The sequence below is a fragment of the Rhineura floridana genome, chromosome 10 (assembly GCF_030035675.1).
Source record: "Rhineura floridana isolate rRhiFlo1 chromosome 10, rRhiFlo1.hap2, whole genome shotgun sequence".
Lineage (NCBI taxonomy): Eukaryota > Metazoa > Chordata > Lepidosauria > Squamata > Rhineuridae > Rhineura > Rhineura floridana.
Genome location: NC_084489.1, coordinates 75,280,022 through 75,299,592, shown reverse-complemented (window position 1 = coordinate 75,299,592; position 19,571 = coordinate 75,280,022). Strand labels below are relative to the sequence as shown.

Sequence of the window (19,571 nt, the reverse complement as noted above, 5' to 3'; positions counted from 1 at the left end):
CCATACCACCCTCTTTCAGTCTCTCTTTGCACTTCCTTCAGTCCATTTTCTTTATCAAGTTTTTCCTTTTTCTTTCCTAGGCCCTTGCCTTTTCTACCCCTATTTCCCTAAGTCTTTCTGCTAGTCCTTCCTCTAGGATTAGTGCAGTTTAGACAATGGCAGTCAGAGACCCTTATGCTCCCCTAATGTCACAGAGGGACAGGACAGGCATATCTAATCACTGCCAGAATTTTATTGTCAGCAGCACTATGAAACAGTAGTAGTAGTAGTATATGAAAATACTTATTTGGTTCTTTGAAACAATACCAAGGTTACATGAATCTGTAAATAATTTTATATAGGAAATTCACTTAGGATTGATCATATATGAATTTATGAATAGTAACCCAGTACAAATGTATGAATAATGTGTCCTGGCACAATAGAGGACCATTCTGGATACAGATACATACAGCTCAAATTCTCTGAGTGCCCAGTAATTCCTAAATTCTGTAATATTGTTAATGCTTTAAAGGTTTAACAGATACTCAGCCTTGTGAATGATTACTTTTAAATTTCACAGTTATTACATAGTTACACAGATTTACCACTGGGAAGGGGTGTGGAATCCATGCCATGGACTGTGGACAAATTCTGCAGGTAGGAGCAACATACAGGGAATTTATTCATTTTGAACACTTTCTATCCATAATAAAATGCTGAAGCAGCACCCAAGAGGATTTGCCAGACAATTGCCTCAATTGAAACTGTCAATTCATCCCTAAGATTAGTGCCAATGGTTACTATGAATCAGTATAGATCACACCACTCTAAGGATCTGAAAGGTCACCAAACAAACAGCAGGAGTGACCTATTTATTCTTACCGCTGATGAGCAGACTGCCATGTTGACAAGTCTTTTTAAACGATTACAAATCTTTTCTTTGAGAACTGCAAAGAAAATATCTCAGCTCTGTGGCACAATTAAAATATGTGGCATTTGCAATACAGCGAAGCAATCTCCTTGGATCATGACTCTAGAGCCACAAAAAACTAAGAATCTAAGAGTAAATGAATAATTTCTGATATCTTTCTAATTTTTTTTCAGTTACATCTGAGATCACAAAGTCAAAAAGAACTCGAAGCTATTAACCTCAGTGCATGAATATGCAAGATCCCTTTTACTAATAGAGAACTAGTTTCTGCTGGAAGGATTTTGTTTCTTTGTTATAACTAGTTCTGCTAATAAAATTCTGACAATCAGGAACCACAATATACAGTTTCATTAATGAAAGAGATGATTCTAGGAATAAACAGTATTAAAAATCAAAACACTTATTCTAGCATTGGACTCCAGATATCTTTTACCTGTGCACTATTGCACTGTGTGTGTGTGTGTGTGTTAACTTTGACATTCCTGAATTATGAAAATGTCAGAAAGAGTGTTTATGTTACGTATACTTCCATAATTTAGAGAAATTAAACCTCTTACCATATTTTAGCTAGATACTTGGTCTAGACAATAAAGGAGTAATTTGCTTGCTCTTGGCCCCTACACAACAAACCTCTCACTCTCCAGTTTATCTTCAGTCTTAAGGTTGTCCTCCAAACTGACCCTAACCATATAATGTAACATAATAACCCTATAGTTTCATTTCCAACTGCCTGTGCTGCAGGCAAATGTTTCTACCACCATCTCTTTGTTTCTTTCCGTCACTCTATTTCTCTCTATATGCCAGAAACAGTACAACCATTCTCCACAAAGGCATCCCTCTTCTACCATCAATCTACCACTTGATTCTTCTCCATTCTTCCTTTTCTCCATTATTTTAATCAAGGCATGTCTTCTCCCTCTTCAAATCCATGTTATTTAAAGCTGCTTCATGCTTTTGATTTAAAACATTCAATGTGTGTGCCTGTGGCAGACTCTGAAACATATGGGGGGACATCTATATATTTCTTTCACCATGTATGTATGTGGTGAGAAGTAGTGGTCAGTTATCCTTCCCTATAGTACACACATGTGAACAAAAAATGTACACAACCCCACAGAAAATGAAAGAACTAAATAAATATTAGTGAGTGAGTGAGTGAGTGAGTGTGTGTGTGTGTGTGTGTGTGTGTGTGTGTGTGTGTGCGTGCGTGCGTGCATGTGTTTAAGAGCATTCAGTACCATCCTTTAGTGGGGATGAGGGAATCTGTGGCCCTCAAAATGTTGTTGGACTTCAGTTCCCATCATCCCCAGGCAGCTGATCGATGGGCAGAATGATGGGAGTTGTAGTTCAGCAACATCTGGAGGGCCACAGATCTCCCACCCTGCCTTTTATTACATTTTATTGTAACCAATCGTAAGTTTCCAAGCTACCACAGGCTTTCTGCTCATAAGTTAAATAGGGCATTGTTGACACAAACAGAAGCTTTCTTTAGTTTAGTTTTTTAAAGAACATTGAGAAAACTTTGGGCATGCTTAGTGATTTTCTTAAAGTATCTGGGTAACATTATTTCTTCCAGGATCTCTTTCACCCAGCAGCCTTACCTTACAAAGCACAGTATAGCAAATATCAATTTGGTCAGGCAGTTTCTCTTGAAATCAAGACAAACCCAAATACTACAACTTAGCTCTATATCTGTCTATCTATAAGCAGAAGAACGTTAGAGTTGCCAGCATAATTTGAATTAGTATTATCTGCTCCTACATGATCTCTGCTTAAAACAAGAGATGCAGCCCAATCCCAGATATGATTGGTAGGAAGAAATCCTTGCTGAGTTCAGTAAAGCTTGCTCCTAAGCAACTATTCATTTCATTTCAGCCTTTGTCCAGCTTACAATAGTGCTACTTCCAATATCCAACACAGCAAAATATGGCCAAGAATCCTAACGTACAACATTTAACAAATTTTGCACTGTGAAGCCAATATTCAAGGAGCACATCTGTAAAATCATTAATATTGTTATGAGCATGGGGGTTGGGATGGATGATTCCTGTGGGTCACCTTTCCAGCCTCTGATTTGGAATCCTGTGCCTTGGAATGAGGAACTCTCTGCTGGTCAAATGAGTCTTTTGTTAACCAAACAGATTGGCAAGGTAAGATAATGGGCCGATCAGTTGCCAATCAACGGAGAATGGGCCAGGAAAACCCCTTTTGTCATTTAAACTACACAGGAGAGCCTCCCCCCCCCTCCTGGCAACTAGCAGAAGTTGTGTTTAGTTTGTGTGTGTCTAGAGAATTGCTGGGAACTGGCAGAGAGAGACTGGCTGTCTGCACCATGGCCTTTGGGGTGCCTCCTGCAACCCAGCTGGAAAAGCTGGATATTGGACTGCTGATGCATTGAACCCCTTCCATCCTTGAGCTCAGGTTGGAATGTGTGTAAATAAATAAACCATATTTCATAAAGACACCACAGTCTCCGCTGACCTTCTTCCCAAAGGAAACCAAACCCTGGAGAAGCACAGGGACCCCTGAAATCTCACCGCTCGGAAATTGGGGGAGGCGCACAACAATATTATTTAATAATATAAATTTTATAAATTTATAATATCAGTAGTACTAAATTTATAATATTAGTAGTACTATTGCTACTAATGTACTCTGCAGGTGAGTAGGCCACCAAAGGACAACACTGGAAGAAGATAAATGGTCTTCATTTTATGTATTTTCACAGGAAATATCGATACTCTGACTTTCCTATCAGAGCAGTTGAGGGAGACAGTACCTAATGACAACAAAAAAGCATTCAGATGACTTTTTTTAAAAGTTTAAAAGATGTGGCCATTTTAAATTCTTCCATTAAGCTTTGATATTGATGCTGTAAGGCTTTACATTCTTTCCTGTAATTTGATATTTTACTGTCTTTATTGTGGTGATAATTCCTGTAATTGTTTCTTGAATGTTATTGTGAAAAGCTTGAATGTCTAGCAGATCTGAGGCATATACATTTGAAAAATAAAATAAATATTTCAAAATTCATAAATAACCACTTGTAACCATTCTGTATTTTATATACACATATACGCATGCGCTCAACAAAGATATACTTACTCTTTCTCTGTCACAATGTAGCCATATTCATCTTCTTTAGAAGACTTGGCATCTAGCTGCAGACCTTCTCCCATATTTTTCTGAGTCTCTTCATAAGCACTTTTATCCTGCATATAAGTATTCTTAATCCAGTGATGAAACTCAGTCAGCTCTTTAGAGTTGGAGTCCGTCTCAGCTTTCTTTTCAGCTATCAGCTCCCTTGAGAATGTTTCACTCTTCACATTTTCAATCCCAACCTTCACTTCCTCAGAGGAAGAAGAGGAGAGATCTAAATCCTCTGACTTCTTCATTTCTGTTTTAAAGGATTCTTTGGGCATAGGGTCCTTAAGCCAATTTTCAGTTGCCATATTCTCATTCAGGAAATCAAATAGTTTTGTACTCAAATGGTTCTCCTATTATTAAAAACAGCAGTGTTATTTCTAACCATTTTAAGCATGCATTCTTATGTGAAATTCATGGATGTATATCTCATAGAATTTTGGAGTTATACTAAGTACATGAGTACATACATATTCAAAGTTTACTGTTGCTGTATATAAAGGATTAAAATTGGAAATAATCTTAGCCTATATTGCAACTTTTGGCAGCTCTTAGATTGCTGTGTAGAAAATCTCACCTGCATTTTCCCTGAAACCGCCTTTCTTCTTAAATTTTACTGATCTCAAAAGGCTCCATCTTTTGGAAGTTCATATGAGGGCATTCAAGTACGTCTAAACGTAAAGCATTAGCATTAGCTCCTGCCTTGCCCAGCCTTGTTCTGGCAAGATGTTACATGTGGGGGTCCTAGACATCCCTGTATGACCCATTTCCAGACCTGCTATTGCTAATGGCATGACTCCAGTCTTTCCAGCATCTCATGAGCTCACATTCTGACTATTTCAAACCTGCTAGCCTTGACTTCTGCTTAATTCTTAACTCTTACTGAGGGGAGGGAGAGAAACTGTCTATTCCAGACTCTGGATTTTTCTTCCATTTTACATTTGACAAACGTGATGTAAAATTCAATTGTTGTGAAATTCCATCCCAATGCACCTCCTTGGAGCCAGATGACTCTAAGGTGGTGTCAAGAGCAGCACAGAAAGCCTGACCCTACCCACACAAACCACAACCTGTTCAGAGTCCTTGGATGTTCCAAGACATGACATTCCCTACATAACTGTAAAACTGCATAACTCAGATCAGGCCTTTTTCCTCTTGTACACCATTATTTTTCATTTAAATCTGATGCCAAGGGATGGCTGGGAGAAATCCAAGCCCCAAGAAATTCCTCTGGGAAGATTTGCCCATCTCTACTTATCCATCTTTTGTGTAAGACAGCCTTTCCCAACTAGTGGGCCACCAGATGTTGTTGGACCACAATTCCCATCTTTCCTGACCATTGGCAATGCTGGCTGAGGCTGATAGAAGTTGTGGTCCAATAACATCTGGTGGCCCACTAGTTGGGAAAGGCTGGTAAGATCAAGGAAATGAACACACAAAGTATCTTCAGTTAAGGTGTGTTCAATTCAGATCATATAAAGCCTTTCTAGAACCAAAGCTTGATTTTAAACAATACCTATATTATTATTGTTTAGCTCTGGTGCTTAGGCGAGACATCTATAACACACATATCTCATACATTTTTTTTAGAGCTGAATGAAAATAGTACTATATCCTGAAATTTGCCAGCCAATTACAGGTGGTGAATTGGGGAGAGGGGTTCATTGAGTTTTAGGAGTAGAGGAGCACTACTGATGATAAAACAGAAATTCCCTCCATTGACTAAAAAGGGAAGGTGCTGCTGATGCCCCCACACCTGCCAAAACACTTTGTGGGGCGGAGCACAACCCCAGGAGCAATGGGAGGAGAGAATTCCTCCACCCACCTGCTTTGCTCTTTCGGTATTCCTGGCAATCCCATGACAGCATCAATGGGGCAGAGTCAGGCCCAGGCCCTTAAAAGGCCTCAGCACAAGTGGCCCCATCCTCTTTCTTTGCACACCAGCTTTCCCACCCTTTGTGCAATTGTTAGGAACACATTGCTTCTGTCACAACTTAAGGCACAAATGGTATTGGGCAGGATCAAACATAAGGGGGATCTGCATAAGGGGTCTAATGAAGTATATGCTGGCCATGATCCTAGCTTGGGAGGGGCCAGGCCTCATCCAGCTTACACCCAAACTGAATCTAATGCTGATCAACTCCCAAAGGTGTGTCCGAACTGCTTGTTTGACTAAGCATTCCTTCAGTCAGGCTGACAGAATGGAAGCAGATCCTTGCTCTACTGCCATGGCAACCCCACTTACTTGCTCTAATAAATAAAGTTGTGCCCTGTTTTCACCCAAAAACCAGTTGTTGGCTGCTTTATTCTAATGGAGAAGGTGGGAACGCATCATCTGCCTGCCTCACAAAATGTAGTCCTTGGGATGAGGGAGAGGTTCCCCACCCCTGCCTCAAGTTCAATGATGGATTTAAGTGCATCTACATCTATGTTAGATTGTTTTCACTATATTTTAAACAGAAAACTTAACCTCAATTATTTTTATTATAAAATAATAATTATTCTATTTAGCAAATCTTGTATGACCAGCATTTGGTATGATGGAATGTGAAAGTTTATATTTAAACTTGTAACTTACCTCCTTTTTAGTCCTGGCATCTTCATTCTGTGCTCCTTCATCTGTGGGAACATTGGACAGGTATTTGTTGTGTGGTATAGAACATTATATCTAATACATACACTGCTGCTTTTCTTTTCTATAGACTATAAACTTTTTATTGTACATTAAACATTAAGATGTTGTAGCTGAAAGACGAAAGTAAAAGCATAGATCAGGTTTGTCACTTTGACTCCTTTTGGACAGCTTGCTAATGGAAGATCAATGGAAGCAGTACTGTAAGAGCACATTATATTAATTAGTTCAACAGTATGGCTGATGAATATACCTCTGTTCACCAGTGTCTTTAAAAAATCAATACCATATCTTCTGCCAGCATAGAAATAATGTTACAATAATAAATGAGGAACAGCAACAGATTTACAGCTCAGGCACTCTTCAGGAAAAAATTGGATTCCATGTGTTCTGCTTGCCTTTTATGTTAACAAAGCAGAGCATTTAGAAATAATGATTTCTAGGTTATAGTGACTACACAATCCTAAATATGGGATACTAATTTTAGGGTAGGAACGGGAACAGGTATTTCAGGGTAGGAACAGGAAAACCTAGTGATATTTAGGTGTAATAAACAAGGATTTATTTAACTGAAAATGTACTTCCATGGCTTACAGAATGATCTAATGATGGACCTGTTCGAATGTCATTTTTATGCAGAGCATTAGACTCAGATACTTTGGCTTCTGTACAAAACTCCACATGTAAAGCAATGTCCTGTTTGCATGTTCCTGGCACATAAATCTGCATGCACCTATCTCATTAATGAACCATAGGTGCTATAAGGTTTAACAGGAGGACAAATAAACTGTTTGAGAGTGGGATGGGGAAAATGAATTCAGGAACTCTTGCTGGATGGTACACAGTTTTTATGGGACCTCAGAATCATGAGTTCTCAAAAACAGTTTAACACTATGTCTGCCCTACGATGGGTTAAAATAAATATGAGATTATTTTAATATTTATATTTGGAGGAGATCCAATCCATGCATGAAAATACAGCTGCATAACTGCTTTTTACTGTAGCAGTGACAGAATATGTTAATTGCATTAATTCATTGCTTAGGCCAAGACCTAGGAAGCCCCACCCATCATTTTGCTGTTGTTCATATGATTCACTAGAAAAGACAATAATGCTGGGAAAAACAGAAGGGAGTAGAAAAAGAGGAAGGCCAAACAAGAGATGGATTGATTCCATAAAGGAAGCCACAGACCTGAACTTACAAGATCTGAACAGGGTGGTTTATGACAGATGCTCTTGGAGGTCACCAATTCATAGGGTCACCATAAGTTGTAATTGACTTGAAGGCACATAACAATAACAACAGTGATTAGGCAGTGAGGAGGTGAGGAGACTCTTTCAAACTATCTGCAAGACTATTTTAAGACCTAAATCGTTTAGAAAAGAAAAAAAAGAAAGCTACCATGTTGAACATAGTACCTTGTAAGTGGTAACCTTCGGTCATTAATCCCATCTCATAATAATCTTTTCCTTCTGCATCAACTCTCTTCTCTGCTCTCTCACCCTCGACCTTCCCAGCGGCATTTTTCTTTTCTTCTTCTACATCAAATGCTTGAATGGCATCAGCAATGATATCAGCCATCTTGTCCAGCTCCAGTGGGTTCAATTTATCTACATCCACATGATGTTTCTTCAGGTCCCTCAGAACATCCTGAATAAATATTTCTTAGGAAGGGAGGGGAAAAAACTTGATTACTTATGAACAGTCTAATGTTATGTGCAAGGAAAAGAGAAACAAAGTATTGTAGTCTCTGCTCCAGTCCTCAGTAGGAGTTATTTAATTATCTATAAAGTCTTGACTACATTATTCAGTGCTAATCTGTATTCATAAATATAGCCTTGGAAATTTTGTTCTTATTCAAATGTGTTTATTGAATAGATTCAATATTATTAATTCATGGGATTGTCTTCTTATACAAATCAGTAATTAGATCACTTTTCTCACTGGACAAACCTTGCCCTCTAAAACAATTGATTTGGGATAAATTGGTGGTGAAACTTTTCCCAGACCAATATGGCTTATCTAACTGTGCCTGTATCCCCAGGACAAAAATGTTGCATTTATTTTATCACATAAGTGTTTCTCACAACCAACAATCTATATCAAGACTGCCAAACCAAATAGACTCTGTACTATTATTTATTATTTATTTATTAAATTTATATCCCACCCTTACTCTCAGAAAAAACCCAGGGTGGCAAACAAAAATATGCCGACATTGTTGAAGGAGGCTGTGACAAGACCTTTGTTAAAGAAGCCTTCGTTGGACCCTGCAGATCTTAACAACTTCTACCCAGTCTCTAATCTCCCCTTTTTGGGCAAGGTGAGTGAGAAGGTAGTTGCTGCTCAGCTCCAAGTTTTCCTGGATGAATCGGACTATCTAGACCCTTTTCAATTAGGCTTCAGGCCTGGTCATGGGACAGAGACTGCCTTGGTCACCCTGCTTGATGACCTATGCCGGGCATCAGACAGGGGGAGTGCATCCCTGTTGGTGCTGCTATACCTCTCAGCGGCCTTCTATACGATCGACCATGGTATCCTTCTGAGTCGTCTATCTGGGATAGGATTGGGAGGCACTGTTTTATGGTGGCTCCAGTCCTACCTGATGGACAGGACCCAGAAAGTGGTGCTAGGAGACTACTGCTTGACCCTCTGGACGTTGGCCTACAGGGTACCGCAGGTTTCCGTTCTGTCTCCCATGCTCTTTAACATTTATATGAAACCACTGGGAGAGATCATCAGGATCTGAATACCATTTACCATGAAAACCCTATTCAAAGGGTCGCCATAAGTTCGGTTGACTTGAAGGCAATCCATTTCCATTTTCAAATACGATTGCACAGAAATGAATCCCACTGAACTCAAAAAGCATGCAAATGATCAAACTAGGGTTGCCAGGTCCAGCCTCCAAGAGGTCTTCTATATCTTTAAAATTTGTGCAGGGGGAAGGGAGAATTTCACCTTGTGGTTTTTCCCATTACAGTGTTGCAGGAAAACCTGCACTTGGCTAAATTTTCTCTTCTCTTAAAGATACAGAATCATTCTCAGGCCCTGAGCCTGGCAACCCTAGATCAAATCCACTCTCCCTTCTTCCTCCTATCACCTCCCTCTTCCCCCTCCCTCCCCATCCCCTTCCAATCCCCTCCTTCCCCTTCCTCCTCCTCCCCCTCCCCCTTCCCTTCCTCCTCCCCATGGTCAGTTTTACCTATCTTAAGCATGATTGCACGGAAATAAATACCATTGAACTCTATAAGCATGCAAATGATCAAACCTGCCCTCCCCTCCCCCTTCCTTTGACTCCCTCCAATATGCTCCTTCCCCTTTCCCCCCTCCTCCCCCATGGTCAGTTTTTCCTATTCTAACCTTGATTGCATACAAGTAAATCCCATTGAACTCAATAAGCATGCAAATGATCAGACCTGCTTTCCCCCTCCTTCCCCTCTCCTCTCCCTTCCTCCCCCCCTCTTCCTTCTTCCTCCTCCCCTGCCCACTCCAGCCTTCGCTCCCTCCCCCTGGTCAGTTTTACCTATCCTAAGCATGATTGCACGGTAGTAAATCACACTGAACTCAATAAACATGCAAATGATCAATCCTGTCCTTCTCCTCCCCTCCCCCTCCTGCCTGCTCCTATCCCAGTCCTCCCCTCTGCCTTTCCTCCCATCCCTCCTCCTCTTCCTCTTCCTGCCCTCCCCATCCCCTGTGGTCAGTTTCACCTATCCTAATCATGATTGCAGAGGAGTAAATCCCACTGAACTCAATAAGTATGCAAATGATCAGTCCATTCTCAGCAAGCTTGCACAGGATTCCATTTCTTACCTCCCGGATTAAAAAGCAGGGAAATTCACTAATAGGCAAAAAACCTTGTGGTTTAAGAATGTACCTATAGCCCACAGATATTTCTATCAAACGTTAAAAAGCAGGGAAATTGGACAGCTATAGTGAATTCACCAGGGGAGCAGGAGATCTGAACTCCTCTCTGAGACTACACTACGAATTTGTCAAAATGCAAACACAATTTGGGTTGGTCTTTCACAGTCCAATCCACTTGCTGTGTAGCTTGCAAGAAGGTAGGTAGACTGTAACCACCCCTTAATCTGGTCACCCACTCTGGACCAAGGGGAAACCCAAAGTGCCAGAAACAGACCTTCCAAGGATTCCAACAGGCAAGAGCCAAACTACACTCCTTGTCTTTGAACCTTTGGCAAAACATCCAAATATATGGTAGCCCATAGTTAATTGGCCAAATTACTGGATTCAGAGCCAAATCCCCTCCTGCAATGAACACACACTGATCAATAAGAAGTAGCTTTATTAAATAAAATATAAGTGCACAATTACAGCAGCAAAATGGTTCCCTAAAACCCACACCCTTGAGAGCTAGGTAGAATACAGAGAGTTACAGTCACAAACTATACTTACAAAGAGATAAACAGCAAAATAGCTTCATGGTTCCACATCTCCACAGATATGTATAGCCTGGATAGCGGATGGAAGATGGAACCCCACCTAGGTAGCATCAGCAACCATAGGGAACAATGAGGAACAAAAACTATGGTCTGAATCCTATTCTTATGGGGAAATGCCCAGTAACAATCAGGAATTAATTAGCCTATCCGGGGGCTTTCAGGTGATGAAACATTTCTGGAGTTTTCATGCCTAACAGTCACATGCTCCCCAACCTTCTCAGCCCTGCGGCCTTGAATACCAGTCTTTACTGAAAAGCAGGTGTTCTTGCTTGCAGCCTAATTAACTAGCTTCAGCTGTGAGAACTGCAAAGTCATGCCTCTCACAGGCCCCATCTCAGACAAGATGTCTTCCCCCAGAATTCTTTGCCTCAAAGCCATTTAGAAATCAGGCATTCTTGCAGTCACCCTTTTAAATCTCTATAATTTCAGTTTAAGTGCTACAATTTCCAGCCACAACAGGTTTGCCCAGATTATATTTGGAGCCATATTGCTGCTACCAACAGAACTCTCACATAGAAGAGTCATAGCTCAATGACAGAGCATCTGCTCTGCATGCAGAAGGTCCCAGTTTCAACCCCAAACACCTTCTGGTAGGGCTGGGAGAGACTTCTGCCTGAAACCCTGGAGAGATGCTGCCAGTCAGTGCAGGCAACATTGAGTTTGATGGACCAATGCTCTGACTCAATATAAAGCAGCTTCCTATGTTCCTATAGAGCTAACCCAGGTGCTGCTCACTATGGTACCTGCTAGACTATCATTCAGCATTAGCATAGCTACCTGCTACCTGATGCCTGAAAGCCAACTACTTGGTTGGGCTTACCTCTCATGTACATGAAGGGTTGTGCCAAGATGGAATTTGATACTGGATTATGCAGAAACATTTTTATGTAAAGGATGTATTTTTCCTTGTTTAAAGATAATTTGATATATCTGATATATTTATATTTATCATGATAATATTTATTACTATGATATAATTTTAATCAATATAAGAAAATAAAATGCCAGTGTTGCTTTTTTACACAAGTACCCTGATCTCATTTGTTTGTTAATGCTAGAATATGAAATTTAAATAAATGTTTTCTGGAAAATATTGGATCTTCTGGCTGAAAGAGTCTGTTCAAATGACAGTTTTAGCTGCATTTTGCTGTGATATATGTCAGTTGTGGACAGTATAGAGGAAATGAGTTTATCAATGACACCAAAGAACATAAATGGAAAGTGACATCTGAGGCAAGAAAAGAAAAAGCAAATAGATTTCTTGGAAATACATTTACAAAGAAAATCAAACAACAGATTTCTAAATGTGTTATTAGCAGGTGTTTTGAAGAAGAAAATGTTAAAATATATTGAAGATGAAAAATACAGTAAGTAAACAAGAGTAAGTGTAGGAATCTGAAAAATTATAGTCAACGGTGCCAAAATACTAGTAATATACTGAGAGCACTTTTACCCATTTCAGTTGTAACAGGAAACCATGGCTTCCTGCTACGTGAATAAGTCAGCATGAGTTTGGACTCACTTGCTCTCCCCTCCCCTCCTCTTTTGCGGGTATAAGAAGATCAGAAACATCCACTTCTACTTGCAAACAATAGTTCCTTGTTATATCTGAACTAAAGAGAACTGAGTTCCTTTCAGAGATTCAGTGTCCCTTTTGTCATGCCAAGTTCCTGGCTTAGGCCCATCTTCCTTTTCTCATCGAGAATATCAACCCCTTCATCAAACCAACAAATTGTTTTTGTTGGTACCTTGACTAAGAAATTTGTACTTTAGTTGTTCTTCAAAGGCTGCAGAACTAAAGGGAAGTACACTCTGGCCTCTGCCACAAGCCAGGTGACCTAGGGCCACTTGAAAGGCTGAACCCCTGAAGAATATCATGGCAAGGAAGACAGCAACCTGGCTCCATCCACCATCAGTCAGTGTTGGTGCAGCTGTGCCAATTCTTGCTTTTCTTTCCCCTCACCATTCTTTTTCCCCTCTTTTACATCAAGTCTATTAAATTATGAGGCTGCAAGTAGGAACTGCCTTATCTAATTTATATATAGCACCTAGAAAAATGTTGGCACTTAGAAATGTTTAAATAAATAAATAAATAAATAAATAAAATAATATCTTCCTGGTGGGCAAACTTACCATGAGTTGATCTTTTTGTTAATTATGGGGAATGGCGTTATGCTATTTTTAAAATATTATTTTATAGCCGCTTTAAAAAAAAAATCAGCCCTAATCATTTGAGACAGAAGGGATAAAAATTAAAAGAATTAAAACTTTACATTGACGGCCATAATTATAACTTCCTGTGTAAAATTACCCCATGATGTAACCAGGCTTGAAAATATATTCAGAGAAGTTAATGACCTTCAAGCCTAAATGTCTCTACTTTATTCATTTGCGGCCTAAAAGGGAGTGGGAGTGGAGGGGTTGAAAGAACCATATTTTGTAAAACATCTGTGACTGGTCACATGGAACCAGTTCTTTACTTGACTAACTATTTGTAAGTCTGGGGGAAATTTTGTTGAAATATCAAGTGAGTCTACAGTCCTCTTCACACATTGTTTGTATAAACAGGGTAAGGGTGGTACAGAGGATGCAGAGCTGTGCATTTAGCCACCCCAACACCCACCCCAAAAGCCATGTGGCTCCTCCCACACCTACCATCACTGTATTTGTCTTAATGCCTGCAGCAGGGATTATACATGGAGACTCCCAACACAATGTAGAACACTGGGAGATCTGGGTTCCAAATCATGCAGAAACTCTCAACACATAGACAAGGCTTCCCACTGCAGAAGTTATGGCAAACATGGTGATGACGGGAGCAGGAGGAACTCCACAATTTTCAGGCAGGGCCAAATGTCACCACTACCCTTTCCCTTTTCATGAGAGTAATGTGTGAAAACAGCTTATTGGTTACATGAAAACATTGTCAGGCTCTGTATGGATTTGGCTGTTATATCTAGTCAGGGCTGGAGTCAAGATGACGAGCAGATATCCAATAGGCCAGTAGACAAGCTGGGAGGCAGGCAGGAGAGCAGCCAAGCAGGCAGGCCATCAAGCCAGCCAGTAGATAAGAGGGAATGGACAGCTGGAGAGTAGCTCAGTCAGCATCTGAATAACAGAATGTTCATATTGCAGAGCTATGCTAGAATCAAAAACTTTAGAGGACCAGGTTATTCTTCCTTTTTACAGAGCTAGTAGCTGAAATATCACCATCTGGCCATTGACAGTGGTGGTGTGGAAGCAAAGCAGAGAGCAGACTAGCCCACAGTGGCACAGACAGTTAGGTCTTGAGGACTACTGTGAGAGCCTCCACCTTGAGACCATTAGATATTTCCATGTTCTAACGAAGCTCCTTGTGATGCCCTTCCCTGGCTCTCCCTGTCAGGTTCCTACCTGCTCATGGTTACTGCCTGTCTCTAGGCACCACCAGGGACTCTACCAGTCCGGACTGTCCTTTTTTATGGTTTCTCTCCCCGCTCTAGCACAGATCTCAACAGATCCCCCTGCTAGGCACCACCACCAGTCACGTCCTATAACCAGTATTCCCAGAGACTCTGCCTGAGTCTCCCTCAATTAGGTTACCTCTGTGACTGCGTGCTTAAGCTGTCCCAATCCCTTTGATTTACTCAGACTGCTTATAATTCTGGTTTGCTCTGAATACTTGTGGTGTTATATTCTTCCCTTCACCCGCTGCCACCATTTGTCACTCTTCAGCCTTGGTATTTACCTTACCCTCCCTTCTGGTCTGTGGAACCCCAGCCAAGGATCAGGCCTTTGGTAAACCAAATATATTTATTAAATAACAGAGATAACAAGATTACTTTATAAAGGCACTTAAGCATATGGTTTCATCTATTCCTGAGGTACTGGCCTTAGTATTAATCCGAACTCCACCCTCTCCTCACAACCACCAACTCTCCACACAATCTCCTCTCAAAACCCACCGAAACAACCCTCTCAAGTCCACCAACGTCCACACAGATTTACCTGTCATTCTTCCTTTTATACTGTCAGCCATTTTAAACATTCAGCCAATCATCCAGCATTCTACTGCCCATTCACTCCCCCTTCCTCTTTCATTCTACTTACCATGTATCTCCTATACAAACAGCACTTACCCTATTTACACTAATACAGGAACATCACATTTCCCCCCCCTTAAAATAACGGCAGAGTATTATTCCTGTTCCAGGATTTATACGTCGCGTTAACAATATAACAAGTCTCTATGGGGAAAATGTCTTTCTTTGTTCCTCCGTCTGGTCACGTCGCTGCAGTCCCAGCCACTTGCCTGGAAAGTCCATCGGCCAGTACATTGTCCTTGCCTTTGATGAACTGGAAGTCCACTTGATAGTCCTGCGGGGCCCAGGACCACCTCTGCAGCATAGTGTTATGGTTTTTCATAGCCTGCAACCATAACAAGGCCCGATGATCCGTTGTTACCGTGAATCTTCGTCCCCACACATATGGGAGCAACTTGTTCAGTCCCCACACGACCGCTAGGCACTCCTTTTGGACCGACGAATAGTTTTTCTCCCTCGGCGTCAGCTTGCGACTCAGATACGCCACTGGATGTCTGGTGCCTTCTCTCTCCTGCAGCAAGACGACTCCCTGCGCGAGGTCTGACGCATCTGTAGCCACGATGAATGGTTTCTCATAGTCTGGTGCTATTAATATGGGTCCTTGGCACAAGGCTTGCTTCAGCAGACCAAAAGCCTTCTGACATTCATCCGTCCATACCACCCGCTCAGAACACTTCTTCTTTGTTAATTCATGCAAGGGGGTTGCTATTTCCCCAAAATTTCTTACAAACTTCCTATAAAACCCAGCCACACCTAGAAATGCCCTTACTTGTTTTTTGGTTAAGGGGATAGGCCACACTTGTATTGCCTCCACCTTGCTCCATAAGGGGGTGATTTTCCCACTCCCCACCTTATGTCCTACATGGATTACTTCACTCACAACTTTCCCATTCACACGGTATGGCATAGATCTGATTGGGGCATGATCTCCAGTATTAATGGAATGTTTGGCTATATTGGTTCGGCCAGGTTTATTACTAAAGAGATTCCTATAGGTTTTCAAAACTCTCAGAATCTCTTCTGACCATTCCAATTGATCTACCCCTCCTTTGTCTTTGCTTTCCTGTACCAAATCTGGAAGTTCAGGCCCACTTCCCTCAGGGAATAAGGTAACTTGCAACACCTGTGCATCCCTGGTATGGTAAGGCTTTAACATATTTACATGAACCACTTTGCTTTTGTTTAATTGGTCTGTGGTGATTACATACGTCACTGTGTCAAGCCTTTCTCTGATGGTATATGGTCCTTCTCAGTTAGCCTGTAATTTGTCATGTTTCCTGGGTATGAACGCCATAACCATATCTCCCACATCATACACACGTTCCCTGGCTGTTCTGTCATACCAGTAACTTTGCTTCTCCTATGCTTGACTTAAATTCTTTTTCACCACCTCCATCATTGATGTTAATTTATTGCGGAATTCCAATACAAAATCTACTACAGATGTTTTGTACTCTCCCAGGGTTCCTTCCCATGAATTTTTTAACAGTTCCAAAGGTCCCCTCACTTTTCTAGTGAACATGAGTTCAAAGGGTGAGAAGCCTGTTGACTCTTGAGGGACTTCTCTGTATGCAAATAAGAAGCATCCCAAACATTCATCCCAGTCTTGTGGGTGATCTTGAACATAGCTTCTGATCATGCCCTTCAAAACTCCATTGAATCTCTCTGTTAGCCCATTAGTGGCGGGATGGTAAGTAGTGGTCTTTAGATGTTTTAGACCACAACATTTCCACATACATTACATCACTTCTCCCATGAATACACTGCCTTGATCCGTCAGCACTTCATGAGGGAAACCCAGCCTCATAAAGATTTTTAATAAAGCCTCTGCCACTACAGGGGCTTCTACAGATCTTAGTGCTTCTGCGTCTGGGTACCTGGTGGCAAAATCCACCACCACCAATAGATATTTCTTGCCATGCCTTGTGGGTTTGGAAAAAGGGCCCACCAAATCTATTCCCACTCTATAAAAGGGTTGTCCAATTATAGGAAGGGGCTTTAAGGGTGCCTTAGTCTTTACTCCACTTTTTCCCACCTTTTGGCAGATACCACAAGATAGACAATGTTGTTTTACATCTTTGGAGATGTTTGACCAATAATAGTGTGCAGCCAATCTCCTCTTGGTCTTTTTTATTCCCAGATGTCCTGCACATGGGACATCGTGGGCTACCTCTAGCAATCTGGTTCTGTATTTGCTAGGTACTATCAATTGCTTCACTGGTTCACATTCATCCTTTCAGCAGGCATCCACAGTCTATATAAAATCCCATTCTCACACACAACTTGATTCCTCAGTTTGTCAGTGAAAGGAATCTGTTGGGTCAGGGCTTGCTCCTTTATTTGATTCAAACTGGTATCCTTATTCAGTTCTTCTCTGAAATGCTCTGTCTCTTCCCCAGAGACCAGTTGATATAGTTTGTCTCCTTCAGCAGGCCTGCCAAGGGTTGCTATGGGGACCTGAGGCTCGCAAACAGATTCCACCCTGTTTGTTTCAGCCCCCCTTAACATGGCTTCTGTTTCTCTGCCAAGTTGCTGTCTGGTCACCACATATATTTTCCCTTGTGCCCCCATAACATCTCTTCCCAGTATCACTGGTTCTTGTTGCTGGGCATTAATGCTTACTTTATATCTGCCCTCTTGGCCTCTCCACGCCATTTTCACCAGGGCCACAGGCAAGCTTTCTGGTAGACCCCTCACTCCTTGGATATTCACCGTTTCCTGAGGTAATATTTCTTCAGATTTTATTAAATCTTGCCTCAGTAACGTCTGAGCAGCACCAGTGTCAAGCAATGCCCAATAATTTGCCCCTTGTACACTCACTTCCTCTCTCAGACTTGAATCAAGGTCTGTTACTTCTGTCCAGTTTATCTGGCAGAACTGAACCATTTTTGTGGTTAAATTTTTTGGTTCTATTTTTACTGCCCTTGCCTGAGCAGGATTACTAATGGGGTTGGCAACCTCACATTGAAAACGTAGGTGCCCCGGTCTACCACATTTGTAGCATAATTTCTCCTCTGTTTTAGGGTACACAGATCCACTCTGGGGTGTCCTGTGCCCTTCAGATTTTACTGGAGGACTCACTCGCTGTGGCACCACATCCTTTCTGCCAGCATTATATGGTCTGGGTTTAAAATCTCTTGATGTTTTCCCCACCCAGCCAGTTCTATTGGAGGCAAAGTGATCCGCCATCTCGGCGGCCTCCTGCACCGATGTAGGGGAACGGTCTTTGACAAGGAGCCTTATTTCTGGTGGTAACTGATGGTATAATTGATCCAGTATCATGAGGTTTTTCACCTCCTCCACAGACTGAGCTTTTGCACTTGTCAGCCATTTCCCAAATATCTCCATCAGTTTTGCCCCCAGCTCCACGAAAGACCTCCCTGTCTGTATCTGGCAGTTTCTGAAAAGCTTTCTAAAATAATCAGGCCCCAGTCTGAATCTTTTGTAGACTGCCTCTTTAAACTCAGCATAGGTGACGGGCTTGTCTGAGGGGAAATATTGGTATACCTCAGCCAATTCCCCTTTGATCAGGTTTGATAAATACTGCATGTATTTATCTTCAGGTAGCCCCCACAATTGAGCTGCCTTTTCAAAGGTTGTGAGATAAATTTGAGGATCTTGACCAGGCTCATAGACAGCAAAGTCCTTTGGAGTAATTTTTATTTTTGTTTCATTTCTGTCCTTTCTTGTTTCATCAGAATGAAACTTCTCTCTTTCAAATTTTAACTTTTCTGCCTGTAATTCCGCATCCACTCTCATTCTCTCAGTTTCCATCCTCAATCTCTCAGTTTCCAACTCCCTCTGCTTGTCTTTTTCCTCAGCCTCCCATCTTAACTTGCGGAACGCCTCTTCCGATATGAACCGGCCCGTGCACTACGTTCTGCTACGAAGGCCCTCCTCCGGGTTCCAACTCACAGGGAGGCCCGGAGGGTGATGACAAGATCTAGGGCCTTCTCAGTGGTGGCCCCCGAACTATGGAACAGTCTCCCTGAGCAAGTACGCCTGGCGCCGACTCTGCTCTCCTTCCGGCGCCAGGTCAAAACCTTCCTATTCTCTGAAGCATTTTAAGTTACACTGATTTACTTTTTAAAATGTTTATTGTATTGGATTGATGATTGTATTTTAGTATTATTTTGTTATTCATTGTATTTTTATGCTATTTTATGTTCACTGCCCAGAGAGCTATTGCTAGTCGGGCGGTATATAAATTTAATAAATAAATAAATAAATAATAAATTAACTTCTCTCTCAAGTACTCTATATAAGCGGGATTGCTTAAATATCCTTCTGGGGTCTCTTCCCTGACAGGTTGTTTTTGCTGGGCAGTTGCAA

At 41.4% G+C, this 19,571-nt stretch overlaps 1 protein-coding gene across 1 annotated transcript in view; it reads right to left on the bottom strand.

The window, feature by feature from the left end:
• Positions 1–19,571, bottom strand: part of PTPRN2 (protein tyrosine phosphatase receptor type N2) — a 1,065,701-nt gene that overhangs the window by 647,603 nt on the left and 398,527 nt on the right. Inside the window, exons 7-9 of the mRNA XM_061585692.1 lie at positions 8,110–8,355; positions 6,636–6,676; positions 4,019–4,410 (exon numbers count right to left, since the gene is read on the bottom strand). Coding sequence (XP_061441676.1) covers positions 4,019–4,410; positions 6,636–6,676; positions 8,110–8,355 — 679 coding nt within the window. The remainder of the gene's footprint in view (positions 1–4,018; positions 4,411–6,635; positions 6,677–8,109; positions 8,356–19,571) is intronic.